The following is a 14660-nucleotide window of genomic DNA, read 5'->3' as shown; positions in this document are numbered from 1 at the left end:
TTACCTCCGCAGAACAACCTGTTTTTATGGCTGGAGGGGGATTCCATTCATTGTAACGCAGGATAGCTACATGTCATGTCTGCATTGTAAATGTTGCAGTCAACATCTTTTGTGCTCCAAATTTGTCAAACAACACAAACGGGTGAATTTACTGTACCACGGTAGCTCTGGGTCCTCTCAGACTACTACAATTTGTTCAAATAAAAAAATAAAATAAAAATGCTAGTAGTAGCTTCTTACAAGGTAAGCAGAGTTTCACTGACTCTTTTTTTGGACGCATTAGCACATTAGCCAACAACACATTTACCTAACTGCTTGATACTGCACTCTAAAAACAGTTGGGTCAAAAGTAACCCAATGATGGTTTAAAAATGGACCGATCCACTTTATGGGTCAATTTGACCCAGCTTTCTGGGTACCCAATTTTTGGACCCAAGTAAAGGATCTGACCAATATTTGTGAGTTGTTTTACACTAAAAGACCCATTTCTTGACTCCAAGTTGGGTCAAATTGACCCAAGCAGAGGATCGGTCCATTTTTGACCCATAGTTGGGTTCTTTTTGACTCCACTGTTTTTAAAATGTGTTATTGAAGCTGAAGCATCGGGTGCATGGTAACGAAAGGCAGAATCATCATTGCCCCAAAAGTATATTGGGTGGACCGTGGGATGGATGAGGGCTAGCTCACTTGCATGAAACAGGAAGTCGCTCAAAAATGTAAGATGATCTGATTCAAGCAAGGCAAAAGCAAATTAAAAGAAGAAAGGAAGAAAATCCTTTAAGGTATTTCAACCTTGAATGTACCGTAGCAATTGCTGCTCCATCCTGGTGTTTGGTCAGGTGTTACAAATATTTTGGTCATAGTTGTTACTAAGGTTAAAAAAAATGGTATACTGTTATATAAAGATCTCTCTGAGAGTGTCAATCAAAACCGAGCAAAAATGTTTTTTCACTTTCATTTCTTTTCTTTGGTCCTTCCTCGGGTCTCCTGACGGCCTCACGACTGGCTGGAAGTGTTCGGTTTAGGTGAACGGTACGGGATTTTTTAATAGGTTTTAGGTGAACTAATGAATTCACACACGCACGCACATACAAAAAAAAAAAAAGGAGAGCAATGATGATGACATGTCAAATCGGTAAAATTACCGAATGAACAATACTGAGCTCTCCAGAAAAAGAGAAAAAAAGAAGAAAAAAAAGAAGAAAAAAACTAGCAAAAATACCTAATTATCAAGATGGTATTAGATCAAAATGTCGCTTGACCATTACTTAGCGACTTAGCTCACGCCTTTTTAAGGAGCTAAAGAAGAGCTCATAACAAGAATGACAAATCAACCACTTGTACGGGGCCAAGTGGGAAAAAAGCACGGCAGGATCTGATCTGGGGCATCCGACACGCCTCAGTGAGCGATGGCTCTTCTAGTGAATCTTTCTTCCATTTGTTGTAGCCTTTTTTTCTCCGCACTATTGTCATCACTGCACTCATACTGTGCAACCTTAAAGAAATATATATTTTTGATGGATTTGGGAGTCAAATACAATTTAGGGCTATTCATAAAACATTGGATACTCAGATTCTTCTCTAGCGCTTATCCTCATTAGGATCCAGGGTGAGCTCCTGCCAATGCCAGCTGACTTTGGGCGAGAGGTGGGAGTTAGGGTTGGAATTGCGAGGCAGACATGATGACCACTGCTGGGATTAGCAATTGTGAAATACATTCCCCCAAAAAATTCCAAAAGAAAAATGGATGTGGGGAATAAATTGAAATCGTTGGAGGGTTTCCATTGAAAGAGTCATGGGACCAAAGCGTGACAGCTCAAACACTTGTTCCCCGTGGCCATGGCTCAGCAGGGCACTGCGTTGTGTGGCACGCACGCATCGCTGCTATACCTTCAAGCGAGTGCGAGCACATCCTGGTGATGCGCAGCATGTGATGCCTTCTCCTCTCTCGATCTGGAGCTCACAGTTATGTCGGCCAGTGAGAAGCGGGGCTTAACCGGTGCTGGTGCTGATTAAAGAGCAGTGAGAATCATTTAGGTAAAACCTATACGAGTGTGCAGTATCCTTACACTTACTAACTATACAAGCTTTCCCAATATGAAGATTCACTTGGCAGGGTATGTGAGGAAGCAGGAACTACACTTCATTGCACTGGATTCATCGAAGAAATGAACCAAATGAGAGGCTGTGACCGAGTTAGCTCCAAAGTCTGTCCAAGGCCAGTGGAAAGAACTTTATCAGTCATCTTCAAATTAGCAAGTGTGTGTGGGGTGTAAATGGATTAGCGCGTGAGATAAGAGGGCTCAGAAACACGCCGCAGCCACACACACATTTTGACACACAACAGGCGCGACAAGTTTACTACCCCAAGAGCACAACCGAATGATGCAAGATCAAATGCTGGCAGCTCAGAGGCTGCTAAAGTCTGAGCTGATCACATCCGTAAGAACGATAAATAACAGTGGTCATGTGACTGACTCAATATTTGATGACTGGAGCTGAGGCCAAAAATGAAATCACAACTTTCATGTAATATAAAAACATCTCAAAGAGGCAACGTAACTAGAGCTGCAGCTATCAAATATATTTTGTTTTAACAGAGTATCCTACCAATTATCCAATCAATCAATTGGATAAGAGATTCCACATTATAAAAGGCAATAACATGTTTGTGCGAGGTTTCATTTTTGTTCATTTGGGATCACCATCCTCACATTCTAGTGTAGTATCTGTGATTTGAAGGTGTATGGATTTAAAAGGTGAGGTAAGAGTGTTGCGTGACGCACCATGAGTTACAAAGCTGGTGTATGATTACGCATTTATTTTCTGACCGTTTGTTGACTAAAGCGATTTAAAGTGCACCAACGGCTGTGTGGAAGAATCAACACTAGCAGAAGCATTACAATTACATTCTAGCTAGCAATGGCAAGTAAGAATATTTTCTAACATCAATATGTTGCCTTTTGTTGCCGATCTTAGCAAACACACACCATTTGATCTTGCTTGGTATGAAACAATCCCAAATTTGGACATCCTCTGTCTTTTACAGACGTTTTGCTCCTGGCTTGCCGCCATCACGCCAACTTCTTTCCAGTTTTCTACTTGGAGGAATGTGAAATTAGGAGACAGAGTTACCTACCAACAATGTAACTTCTTTTTACCATTGTGTGACGCTAAGAGAATGCTTTAAAAAGAGATAGAGGGACATCTGGGTGTTACAACCCCACGGTTAAAGGTGGTTCATTTATTTTACAATGACAGCTAAAGGGTTACTTGAAACATTGCCTACACGGTTAATAAAGGTTTATAGTTTGGAACGATCATTTGATTAATGATTAATCAATGAACAATTGAGCACATTATGTACTTTACCACCATTCAGGGGGGCTCCTCCCTTTACAACCTGTGACATTAAGAAGTCAAAAATGGATGCAAATTGATGAGCATATGGACATATGGCTTGGTTCAGATCATGGTGTATATTTCTTATTGTACCAAATATTCTATATTTGGTCTAAAAATTAAATAGATTGTTTTCATTTACTCTTTTTTTTAAATGACATTTTAGAGCTGTAATTTTAACACAGTGATACTGCAATTATTTTGCTCAGGGTTATTATACAGTCATAATCTAATATTGGCCCATGCCTACTTGGGCCACTTGTAAGTCAAACAGAAAATGTGAATATTTGAGTTTTTCAGCGAATACTGAGAATACTTTCGCAGAAAAAAATGGAACGTGGAACATGAAAGAACTGCAAGTACAATACAAACAGTACACTAGTGTACAAACTGGCCTCTCTGACTGTGTCAATCAAAACTGACAATTAAATATCTATAAATACGTATTATTTGTCAAATAAACGTGAAGGTTGAAAGAAAAAAAAGGTGTAACATCAGCTCTGACCAGAGCGAAGAGTCCAATGCGGGAGTGCATGGCTCCAACGGCGGTGTCAGCGCCTATCGACCTCCGTGACAGAACAAACTGCCCAACCGACTCAGGTGTCACCCCGTCCCAGTGGCAACGACCCCTCAGCGGTCATGGCAACTCGTCTTTCGGCCACAACTATGTTGTTAAGAACGTCAATATTTGTGAGAGAGAATGCGGGTTGACGTTGTTATTGACACCGCCGCTAACGTCAGAGCTGCTACTGTAAGCTAGTTAGCATGTAGCGCTACCGAGCTAGCCACTTAGCCTGCTATGCGCCCTGTGTGTGTGGGGGAATGCGTGGGGCTTTTAATACTGGAGCCTTTAAATGGCGTTTAAACGCCCCGGTGTGTTAGCCGGAGTGTCAGCAAACACATGCGCGTCCCCCCCTCGAGCCGGAGGCAAACGCGTGCACGGGTGGACCTGCCACTCAACGATGCGCACTCAAGTCACGACGACCCACCAGCGCCAATTTGACAAGCCGACAAAAGCGCCTGAAAGGCGGGCTACAACACGAGGACGAAGAAGCCACGTACCATTCTCGTCACCGTTGAGACTCAGGGGGAGCTCCGTCGTGGCTTCTAGCCATCTATCGGCGCTGATCTGTGTTATTAGCTTCGGAGAGAAAGCCCGGTGGACGCTGGAGAGATCCGCTTCGGCTGCAGCTCCAACGGAAGGTTGCTTTTTCATAATTGTGCGACTCCAGACTGACGCGGCGTGACGGAGCGGCTGAGTCAGCCGGCCCAGCTCTCACTGTCACATGGCGTGGGAGGAGCCTCCTGCCACATGTGCCTTTGTTGTACTCCACATCGTACTGGCCACCCCACAAGCGAAGTGGCGTTTTGGAGGCGAACATTTAACAAGGCAGGTTTACAAGGAGAGGCAAAAAACACTACGCTCTGTTTTTAAAATACAGGCAGGTTTACAAGGAGAGGCAAAAAACACTACGCTCTGTTTTTAAAATACAACAGGCAACTCTTTATTACACAACGTTACAATGAAAATCTCATTTAAATTAGCTTACGCAGAAATGTTTTTTGTTTTGTAAACATTTTAAAACGCACAATTGCATAAAGAATGTATAAGCAATATGATACAAGAAAATAACACGCACACGCAAATCAAAGAAAGCAGTAACCTTTCATTCAAGGTCTTAAAAATGTAATTTGTTCTGTACGAAGAAAAATACGTTTCCTGGTCACGTGTTTGTGTCGTCCCTTGTTGTCAGGCAAAGTTCATACGGATGGCGTCTATGAAAATGAACAGTAAGCTATTGACACCCAAGGCAAGGGCCCCTATGCCCTCTGGAACACTCAGAACACGTACCTTTGAACAGGATGGAGATGAAATTCGACGGGTCGCCCCGTCTGAACCCTTATCCTCACTACGATACTACACAAACACTAACATTTATCAGTGTCCATCGTTTACTAATATCAATGGAGAACCTTTGATAGACGTCACTGAGCCTTTTGTTATTATCCGTTATTAGTTTTTATATTATTGTATTCTGTGGATATGGAATTCATTAAGATAAGACCCGTTTATAAGATTGCTATTTAAAAACAAAAAATAAAAACAAAGGGATTTTCCCTTGTGGCTAAGTTTTGTAAAGTCAATGTTGAGTCATTCGTTTGTGTTGAAGACGTTCACCAAAAAAAACACACATTCAACATACTTGTTAATTTAATATAAGGCAACAAACAAATCACATCATAAAAACACTCAACAGAAATCCAAAGTTATCAAAAAGTATTTTGTGGCTAGTGTTTTATTTAGCCCCCGCAGCCCACTCGTCATGAAACATGAGTCACGCTAAATATAGTAAAGTGCTTTCTATCATTATGTGTTCAGTCAGCGTCAAGGCAGGATGTGTAGGCAAAAACATAAGAGTTTTTTGGGGGGGTTTTTAACCATAAGAGAGGCACTGAAAAGCCTTTCCAACACTACAAAAGAGCCTAAACACACACTGCTCTGCAAAGCAGTCAAAATCAACCCATACTGATCTAAGAAATTTACTGATCTATTATTGTCCATTGCTTGGTCAATGTTAAAGCACAATTTTTAGAAATAAAAAGAAACTCCAGCATTTGGCTTGTCGGTCAGCATGGTTCTGCATCTACGGGGTGGTCGGTTCTTGACTCTGTAAAGAGAACAAAAACGTTAAAAAACATTTTGTTGTCGTTTGAAAGCAACAAGAGAGCTAGAGCGACAGACAACAATCCATGCCACAACAAGCCTTCCTAGGTTAACGGCAGCATGCGGGTGACAACATGTATGTTAAACAGCATAAAAGATGAATGGACATATGCCAATGGACAAATGGCCGGAATATAATGTAACATACATTATTAGAAAGTCATCCTATCATATTGTTTCAGAAATTAATTTTGCTTCTCATAGAAAACTGAAATGGGTAGGAAAAAAATCAACAAGCGATACCAAGGCAGCACAGTGAAAAGAGTAGTTAGCCCGTCTGCCTTAGAATCGAAAGGTCCTGGGTTACAAGGTTTTCCCTGCGCTTGCATGGGTTTTCTCCCCTGACCCTTATGAGGACGCACACACTATAGAAATGAGATGGATGCATAGGGACACCTAGTGGTGAATTAATGCCAGACGCGTCCATTGCTAAGATGTTCTTGATTGCTTTACTGGAAAAAAAACAAAACGATTAAAAATGACCAAAGAAAAAGAAAGGGGGTTAAAAGAAGCTGGCATGACACGAAAGGAGCGCTGTCATGAGGGATAATAAGAGCACACCTGGCAGCAAAGGATCCCGTGACGATTCCAACACCTGATAAAGACAAAGTCAGGTCAAAATATGATCTCTTTTGAAAGTGAGAGTTAATTCTTGAGTACTGATACATTATTAATAAGTACTAAAGTACTAATAAACTACCCAGGTTACCTTTTAACATTATTTTATATTTATGACAAGACGCTGATCAAGTTAACGATTCTAAATATCAATACGTTGCACTTTATTTTTTATACATCTCTGCCACTGTTCACATTTCCAAATGATCATTTCTACAACATTGCTAAAATGAAAATGTCTCATCACTAGCTATTTTTAGAACAGGCACGTGGGCTAATCGTGGGCTTTTCAAATTTGAAATAGCTTTTTGTTACTACTGATGCAAATTCAACAAATGACTACCGGTATTTTCAGTTCTTTACAACCAACGTCTTGAAACAATGCTGAGCATAATAAACCGGAACAGTGCATTTAAACTTTTTTTTTTTTAATACAAAATAAATTAAATACAGTTCTCATTGTTTGTTTGAAAACACTCAAATTATTCTGACGACTAACATGCTGAGTTCCATTTGCACAGACTATTTATAAAATCTGACAAAAACATTATTTTCATCTGCATAATTTGCAGCCTGGTGTATAAACTGCTGGTAACAAATTGCGACTAGAGAGCAAAAATATTCCCGTCATTATCACTCCTGAAGAGTAACGATATTTGCACCATATGTCCCTGCTCACCTCGTAGGAGGTGGTCCCGGTCCAGAACTGCCTGAATTGTCCCCTGCAGCCCGCTACCGTCGCAGAGGTTATCAAGGTGAAGGGCACAAGGTAGAGCAGAGCCGGCTGGCCCATCCTTGACAGCAGCATCGCAGCGAACGTTGTTATCATTCCCAGCAGATAGGCTACAAATAAAATGGAACGGCGAGATAAAAACAAAGAGGAAGATTAGGTCGACGCCCTCCTGTGAGTTGAGCTACTGAATGGTGTTGCACAACAGTGTAGAAGGTGAATGTCATAGATGTTTAAAACACACAAGCCACTTTGAGGTACCTATACAGCAGCTGACGAAGTAGATCTTCTTGGTGCTGTTGACCCAAACGTCAAACCTGCTGCAGTAAGCCACCAAAAGTCCTGATGGAACAAAAGACACAACAAGCTTGGCATCTAATTATGAGCAGAGAAGGAAGTAGGCACACTCACCTGGCACAATGATATCTCCATAACCCAGAATGGAGAACTGCATCCAACACAAGTTCTGAGCCCAGGCTGAGAAGCGCGGGACACGCATCCCGACAGGAAGCTAGGAACAGATAATAATTGATACATATAGCTCAATGTAATTATATTATTTCATGTATGGAGGAAGCTAATCTACACTTCAAAGTTACTTTCTCAATCAGTCTCAAAGGGAGATTATGGAGAAATGGCTCATACTGTAAAAACAGAGTTAATGCTCACCCATCAAGCTTGATATTAAATTGCCAAAAAATGTGCATGTGAGTGAGCACCATTTATTGGCAGTCTGGACACAGAGGAGTGAATATCTAATATAATCTGGAGGGCGTCTCAGAATTTGCATTAAAAAAAGGACACTTTGCATTCTATCACCTATTGAAATGACTGAAACAGTACATTGGGATAATTTACCAATATTATGAAATCAAGTCATTAGCTCATTCACTGCCATTGACGGCTATAGACGTCAAAAATTCATTTGAACTATTTCTATTAGTTTAACATTTTTCCACTTTTGTTAACAAGAGTATGAAAACCTAGAAAAAGAAATTATTGTACAATTTGAACCAATATAAAAGTTGTGAATAATCTTGAGTTAACTCTTTGACTGCCAAAAACGTTATATAACGTTTAATAAAATCATATGGAGGAGTGCCAAAGACGTTAAAAGACGTTTTTTTAAAACAGAGGTGAAACTAACCATTTTCTATTGTTGATTACTGAAAAACGGAATAAGGTAGAAACGAACTTTTTTTTCTGATGAAAGATGAGAGTCCAATCTTTCATTTGGTAGTATGTGTGTTTCCATAGTCCAAACACATAATTTTCTGTGGACCTTGAAAGATCAGTCAAAAATGCTTAATCAGCTGGCACCCACGGCATCCCTTTTCTGAAAACGTCTGGCAGTCAAAGAGTTAACTATGCAAGTCATGCGATTAATTACAATTAAAAAATTAAATCGCTTGATGTGATTAAAAAAAAAAAATGAAGAAGAAAAGATTATTAAAAATTAGAGGCTTCAGGCAATTAAAATTTTTAATTGTAATTAACTCATTCACTGCCATTGACGGCTATAGACGTCAAAAATTCATTTGAACTATTTCTATTGGTTTAACATTTTTCCACTTTTGTTAACAAGAGTTTGAAAACCTAGGAAAAAAATGTATTGTAAATTTAGAACAGATATAAAATTTGTGATTAATCTTGAGTTAACAAGTGAAGTCATGTCATTAATTATAATAAATAACAATTAATCGCCTGATGCCCCCAATAAAAAATAAATAAAAGGAAAGATTATTAAAGATTTGGGGCGTCAGACGATTAATTTTTTAAATTGTAATTAATTGCATGATTCATGCGAGTTAACTCACAATTAATCACAAATTTTATATCCGTTCTAAATGAACAATAAAACAAATCTATGTTGTCACACTCTTGCTTACAAAAGTGGAAAAAACTAATAGAAATAGTTCAAATGAATTTTCGACGTCAATAACCGTTAATCGCAGTGAATGAGTTAATCGCATGACTTTAGTAGTTAACTCATGATTAATCACAAATTTTAAAGCTGTTCTAAATCTATCTAAATAGGAGGCATTTATGTTGAGTGTCTTTAATTGAGGCATGGGATTAGAGCAGGGTCACTACTTGAGAAAAAAAAATCATCAACAATCAATTGCACACCTTGCACAGGTTAGACATGTGTAGTGGAGAGAAGGAGAAAAGGCCAATCTTACCATCTCAGTGGGAGTCTGGGGCCAGGCCGGCACCTCCACAATGCTACCTGTCTGTGACAGAGCCCCACAAAAACACAGTGAGCAGTAAAGTCAAGAACAGGCAGATGTTAATCAAGCAACACGCCGACACCAAGATTAGCTTGAAGCTAATGTTAGCAAGTAGAACACTTGTATACTGCGCTTCCTCAGAGTGAAGTTTAGTCAAACCCAGATGTTAAAATAATAATGACTAGACCTCACAGCTTCACTTTCAACTTCATAGTCTCTTGCTAAGGCAACAGTGCTGCCTCCCAAAAATTTGACTGCTAAGTAAGCGCAAATACAATTTTCATATCAAGTCGCTAAAAACATGCACAAAGTTCACATATTGATAATATTTCTTAATCAGTGCAAGTATTTTATAGTTGTTATGTCTCACTAAAAATAGTGGTTAATTTACTTTAGAATTGTATGCGAGTTGAGAATATTTATCTTTTCATTTACCAATTAATTACATTATTTCCTAGAGGAAACTGTGTTATTAAATTGGAGGTCGAACCATGCCCAGGTACCAGCATCCAATGCTAAAAAAAAAAAAAAAAAAAAAAAGGACAAATAGAGAGAGAATTGTTTAAGTAACATTTCCCCTGAAAATAATAAGCCAACAAAAAGCATGGAGGCTTCACCGTCTTTCCTGATGCGCCTGGGCCCAAAGCCATTTGCACCATAATGCTAACGCCATCCTGTAAAAAGATGCCAAGCAGACATGTTTATAAATGTGTTTCCCCACCCAATTTGCATGACGGCCATGGACATGTGATACCTTGGTGAAGAAAGGCGTGATGAAAACAAAAAAGACGTCGTAAACGAGAAGAAGGGTCAGGAGAATCACGCAGATCTGTCAGTGGAAAGAAGAAATACATGCAATCATGAAATTTGGGTGATGCAATCACAACATCCTTGGCAGATAAAATAGACAGGAGTAAGAATATATTGTTCCCCATTGAATAAAAAAAAAATCTCCATAATTTGTGTTTTTTATGCTCGGGACAAAAGCGCTGTCGAATATAAAAGTATTGCTTTGACAACAACAACAAATAGCAGAAGAACACTTTACCTTAAAATTGGACAGCGAGAGGGTCTTTAGAAAGTTGATGCAGAATGCAACACCCAGGAGATCCTGCAAGATCCAGATCCACCTACAAAAAAACAAAAAAAACACATCCTGGTTTTAATACACAATGTCAGAGGAGAATTTTTTATTTTTTTTAATTAAACTGGTAACAGTGGAACCTCTGAAATTGAATGCCTCTTAAATTTTGGTTGAATCAAGTGAGTCTCGGCTCACTTGCTAACATGCTTTGCGTACCTGTCTTCATTCCTGTAGACAGCCCAGACCACAGAGATGCTTATGCACACGGAGGCCAAGATGAGGGATCTCACTGAAAGGTTGGCTTTATGAATGGTGAAACTGAAAAAGGAAACAAGGATTAGCAAAGGAAATCTTTCATTTTGACCTCTCTGGGGTCCAAATGTCAGACGAAAAGATGCAAATACCTCCCACAGTCACAACCCAATTTGTCCAGCACCGCATCAATGCAACTGAACAGCGCATTGCAAGACGCAATGCAGAATATGGCGATGATCAAGTACACTGGAGGGAAAAGAAAGACGTGTGAAAATAGTTGAAATCTTTTTGACTGGAATTTTTCCTTTCATGTTCCACCAACCTAGAATATTATAGAAGTAGTACATGAGGAAAAGCATGCCGCACATGAGGGCGACGAAGATAAGCACTTTAGAAGGAGAGTAGAGGGAAATGTCTCCTGTGTCTGCTTTGTTGTCTCCACTTGCTCCTCCCCCACCCGAGATCAAACGCTCTCTGTCACCAACACATTATTAAGCATCCATCCATCCATCATTTGAGCCGCTTATCACGATTATTATACTATCGTTATGGTAACACTTAAACTGCACTTTTTAACATACTGTAAAATGATAATTATGTTACACAAGATGTACAGTGTATATAGATTGGAAGCAGAATTCTGAATTTATCGGAAAACATATACAGATTAATCAGGAATCCTCCAAATGACGCTTACGCCGCTGGCATTAAACTCTGACCTCTCACAGGCTCCGCTCCAGTAGCCCCCTAAAGCAACGGTAATGATGGAGATCAACAGCATGACGAAGATGCTAGGATCTATTTTAGAGGGAAGCGGCGCGTAAAGCCTTGTTTGCATCCCATCGCCGAAAACCTGATTGAAAAGTGACATGGTTAGTTAGAATGAACTTTTTTGCAATTAAGTGGGAACTGGAAAAAAAAAATCAATGAATGGCTGAAAGGGTGCCTTAAGGACAGGCAGGACTTACCTGTAGTGCTTCCACAAAGTCCCTGTACTTCATGATGGCCAGAGGAATTTGGATTTTTGAGTACTCTGAGCCATTGGATGATGGAGAGGTCTGAAATGACAAGTTGAGCAGAAGACAATGAATATGCTAAAATTTTAGCATTGGCACAATAGCTAATGAGTATACCAAGAAACAGTATTATTTTACTGTCCGTAACATTCCATTAAGTGTCTTGAAATGGTTAATAGTAGCTATACCGTTACTGTCTGACAGAATCATTTCAGCTGCAAAAAAAAAAATATATATTTTTGTTATTAAATTATATATATATATATATATATTGATAATAATTTGTAAAAAAAAGAAGAAGAAGAGGGACTGACTTGATTGATTTGTGAAAATAAAATTGACAGCGCCAATCTTTTAGTTGTATTATATAATGAATTAGCAGTGTGAATTTGCATTATTAATCTATCTCCCAAACTTGCTGGAACTCATTTGCTGTTTTGTTGTGCTCAAGCCAAAACAATAAAATTACTAATTTGGTGTGACGTGGTGAAATGGATTTAACAGTGTTTGAGATATCGTGATTTGTTGGCTGTTTTTGGACCTTGCACCAAAAAGGCTCTGTCTAGAGCGAAAGCATATTTCTGCTTCCATCTCGATGCAGTGACTACGAGCCTACTTTGCTATTTGTTTGCCTATGTGTGTTGTGTTATTTATGTAGGTAGCTTTACTTGTGCTCAATAATTCAACTACTAAACACTGTACAGTCATTTATGAAACATTTGTTGATGTACGTGGACAGGTGCTGAATCAGGGATTGTCAACTAGCGGCTCGCACCTACACTCCATGTGGCCCCTTATTTGAGTTTTGAATATTCCTAATTATGTTCAGATAAATGACACATGGGCTCTTCAACAAATGTAATGTCTTACCAGAGTTGTGTTGCTTGCAATGAGCAATGTCCTAGCACCGAGGGCCTGAGCAATCAGAGCCTTTTCACTGAAAGTACAGTCCCCCATCATCACCACCAAAGCTTTCCCCTTCACCACATCTGGCCTGACTCCCGAGGGATCACATAGCATCGAGGATGTCATGTTCACCAGCGGAATGGGCACCTGGATGACACGACAAAAATTCTATTTTTTCCCCCTCTTTTTTAAATATGAAGTGTGTTCCAAACAAACTGTTATTTATTATCATTTTGCGCATAATTTTAACAAGTGAGATGCTTACAGCAGCATCAAGGCTTTCCGGCAGGGGGGTCCATGAGCGATTGTAAAGTATACAGAATTCCCGTTCTGTGCTTTCGTCTGAAATGTGCAGGATGGCCTCTTGACAGTTTATCTGTGGGAAGATACAGTGTAACCATTGCACACAAACATTAATATACTGTACAAATGTATCACCAGCGAATAGTGAGTGACCACTGTAAACCAATTGCATTGCATTTAACGCATCTTAAAAAAAAAAACAAATATTTATATATTATATGGATCATAACTGTATTGATGATTCATTTAAATGGCATAAAATCGGCCAAGTTTTCACAAAAGATTGCAATTTTAATAAAACTATTGAAGCTAATTCAGGCTTTGCATCACAACAACGATCAAAAACACATCAGCAAGTCAACTTCTGAATGACTTTTATTTTGAGTTCGGTTGCTGCAGCTGAGCGTGGTCAAACGTGACATAAACCGGTATTTTGTGTTTACTTGTGCCGTCTTTGACAAAAATATAAATTTGTTTTATAAAGGTTTATTTAATGATGCATAAACAAATCAGGGATGGGGCAGAAACTTGTCTACAACACTGTCACTGACGGTGATGTAAGGTGCGTTCACGTGGTTTCACGAATTCCCCTTTCCAACCCGTCACCATAACTACGATGTTGACCGTGACGACAAGTTTGACATCCTTGCAAAGTTTCACTTCTTTTTTTTCTGTTTACTGAAAAGCCCCTATGCCAAAGAGTCATGAAACATCCACAGTCTACAAGGCGACACAAATAAGGAACTGTTCCTTATGAAGTCAATTTTTTTTCTTACGTAAAATAAATACAATCATCATTAACCCCTTCTCCCACATAATGCCATCTTTTTAGACAAACGCATGCGCAGAGTCGATAGAAGAGAATAAAAACCGAAACTTGTTAGTAGCCTGTAGGCTAACGCATTTATTAGCCTGCTTGACAATAGATATAGAATATAATACATTAAAGCCACCGTCTCAAATTTTATATTATGTACTTAAAATAATATAATAGGAGTCAGTTTAACGCGTTTTCCTTAATTAACATTAGATATTCAACACCTTCAATCACTGCCGTACTTTGACATGAAGTGATTGGTTTGTTCGTTCGAGTACGGTCCCCACTTTGTTCCCTCTCCCACACCTACCTGCGACGTCAGAACTGTAACCGAAAAGATGAAAAATATGGCAGCTTTATCCATCTTGTCGACTGTGGATTTCTCACAACATTGAGAACCGAGAGTTGGCAGTCGCAAGCTATCTCGCCACTTCCGCCTTCAGGCGCGTGTCACGTGACTCGCCAACCCAATGATTTGCCTGTCATGACAACTTTAAAGTAGCGCCCACCAGGAACATACTATTAATGATTTGATGTTTTTCATACGAATTCGTAATGATCAACGTCAGATAG

The 14660-nt window shown here is 39.4% G+C and overlaps 2 protein-coding genes across 4 annotated transcripts in view; both read right to left on the bottom strand.

The window, feature by feature from the left end:
* Positions 1-4683, bottom strand: part of trpm7 (transient receptor potential cation channel, subfamily M, member 7) — a 45816-nt gene extending 41133 nt beyond the window's left edge. The window contains exon 1 of one of the 2 annotated variants that reach the window (XM_077562830.1): positions 4465-4683. In XM_077562830.1, coding sequence (XP_077418956.1) covers positions 4465-4467 — 3 coding nt within the window. In that variant the 5' untranslated portion in view covers positions 4468-4683. The remainder of the gene's footprint in view (positions 1-4464) is intronic. The other variant, XM_077562829.1, reaches the window with a different exon arrangement.
* Positions 4684-5596: 913 nt separating this feature from the next.
* On the bottom strand, positions 5597-14566 carry sppl2a (signal peptide peptidase like 2A). Of its 2 annotated transcripts, XM_077564345.1 has the most exons (17): positions 14398-14566; positions 13233-13343; positions 12932-13114; positions 12014-12103; positions 11765-11898; positions 11368-11519; positions 11195-11291; positions 11007-11108; positions 10755-10836; positions 10461-10535; positions 10324-10380; positions 9659-9709; positions 7887-7986; positions 7737-7817; positions 7425-7588; positions 6689-6722; positions 5597-6071 (listed from the first exon to the last, which is right to left on the bottom strand). In XM_077564345.1, the coding sequence occupies exons 1-17, from the start codon at positions 14449-14451 to the stop codon at positions 6031-6033; spliced, it is 1608 nt and encodes a 535-aa protein (XP_077420471.1). In that variant the 5' UTR covers positions 14452-14566; the 3' UTR covers positions 5597-6030. The 2 variants fall into 2 exon arrangements, with proteins under 2 accessions (XP_077420471.1, XP_077420472.1); XM_077564346.1 differs by lacking the exon at positions 6689-6722.
* Positions 14567-14660: the final 94 nt, after the last annotated feature.

Source organism: Vanacampus margaritifer, chromosome 4 (genome assembly GCF_051991255.1).
Source record: "Vanacampus margaritifer isolate UIUO_Vmar chromosome 4, RoL_Vmar_1.0, whole genome shotgun sequence".
NCBI lineage: Eukaryota > Metazoa > Chordata > Actinopteri > Syngnathiformes > Syngnathidae > Vanacampus > Vanacampus margaritifer.
Note: the sequence above shows the minus strand (reverse complement) of the source record. Positions and strands in the feature narration are given on the sequence as shown.

What these genes read in the sequence shown, in the direction of transcription:
- sppl2a (XM_077564345.1), bottom strand. Translation starts at nt 14,451, where the DNA reads ATGGATAAAGCTGCCATATTTTTCATCTTTTCGGTTACAGTTCTGACG. An exon ending in CCCAGACTCCCACTGAGATG is followed by an intron (nt 7,987 to 9,658) that starts GTAAGATTGGCC and finishes ATCTGTTCCTAG; the next exon opens with CTTCCTGTCGGGATGCGTGT. An exon ending in CCGGGACCACCTCCTACGAG is followed by an intron (nt 6,723 to 7,424) that starts GTGAGCAGGGAC and finishes TGTCTTTATCAG; the next exon opens with GTGTTGGAATCGTCACGGGA.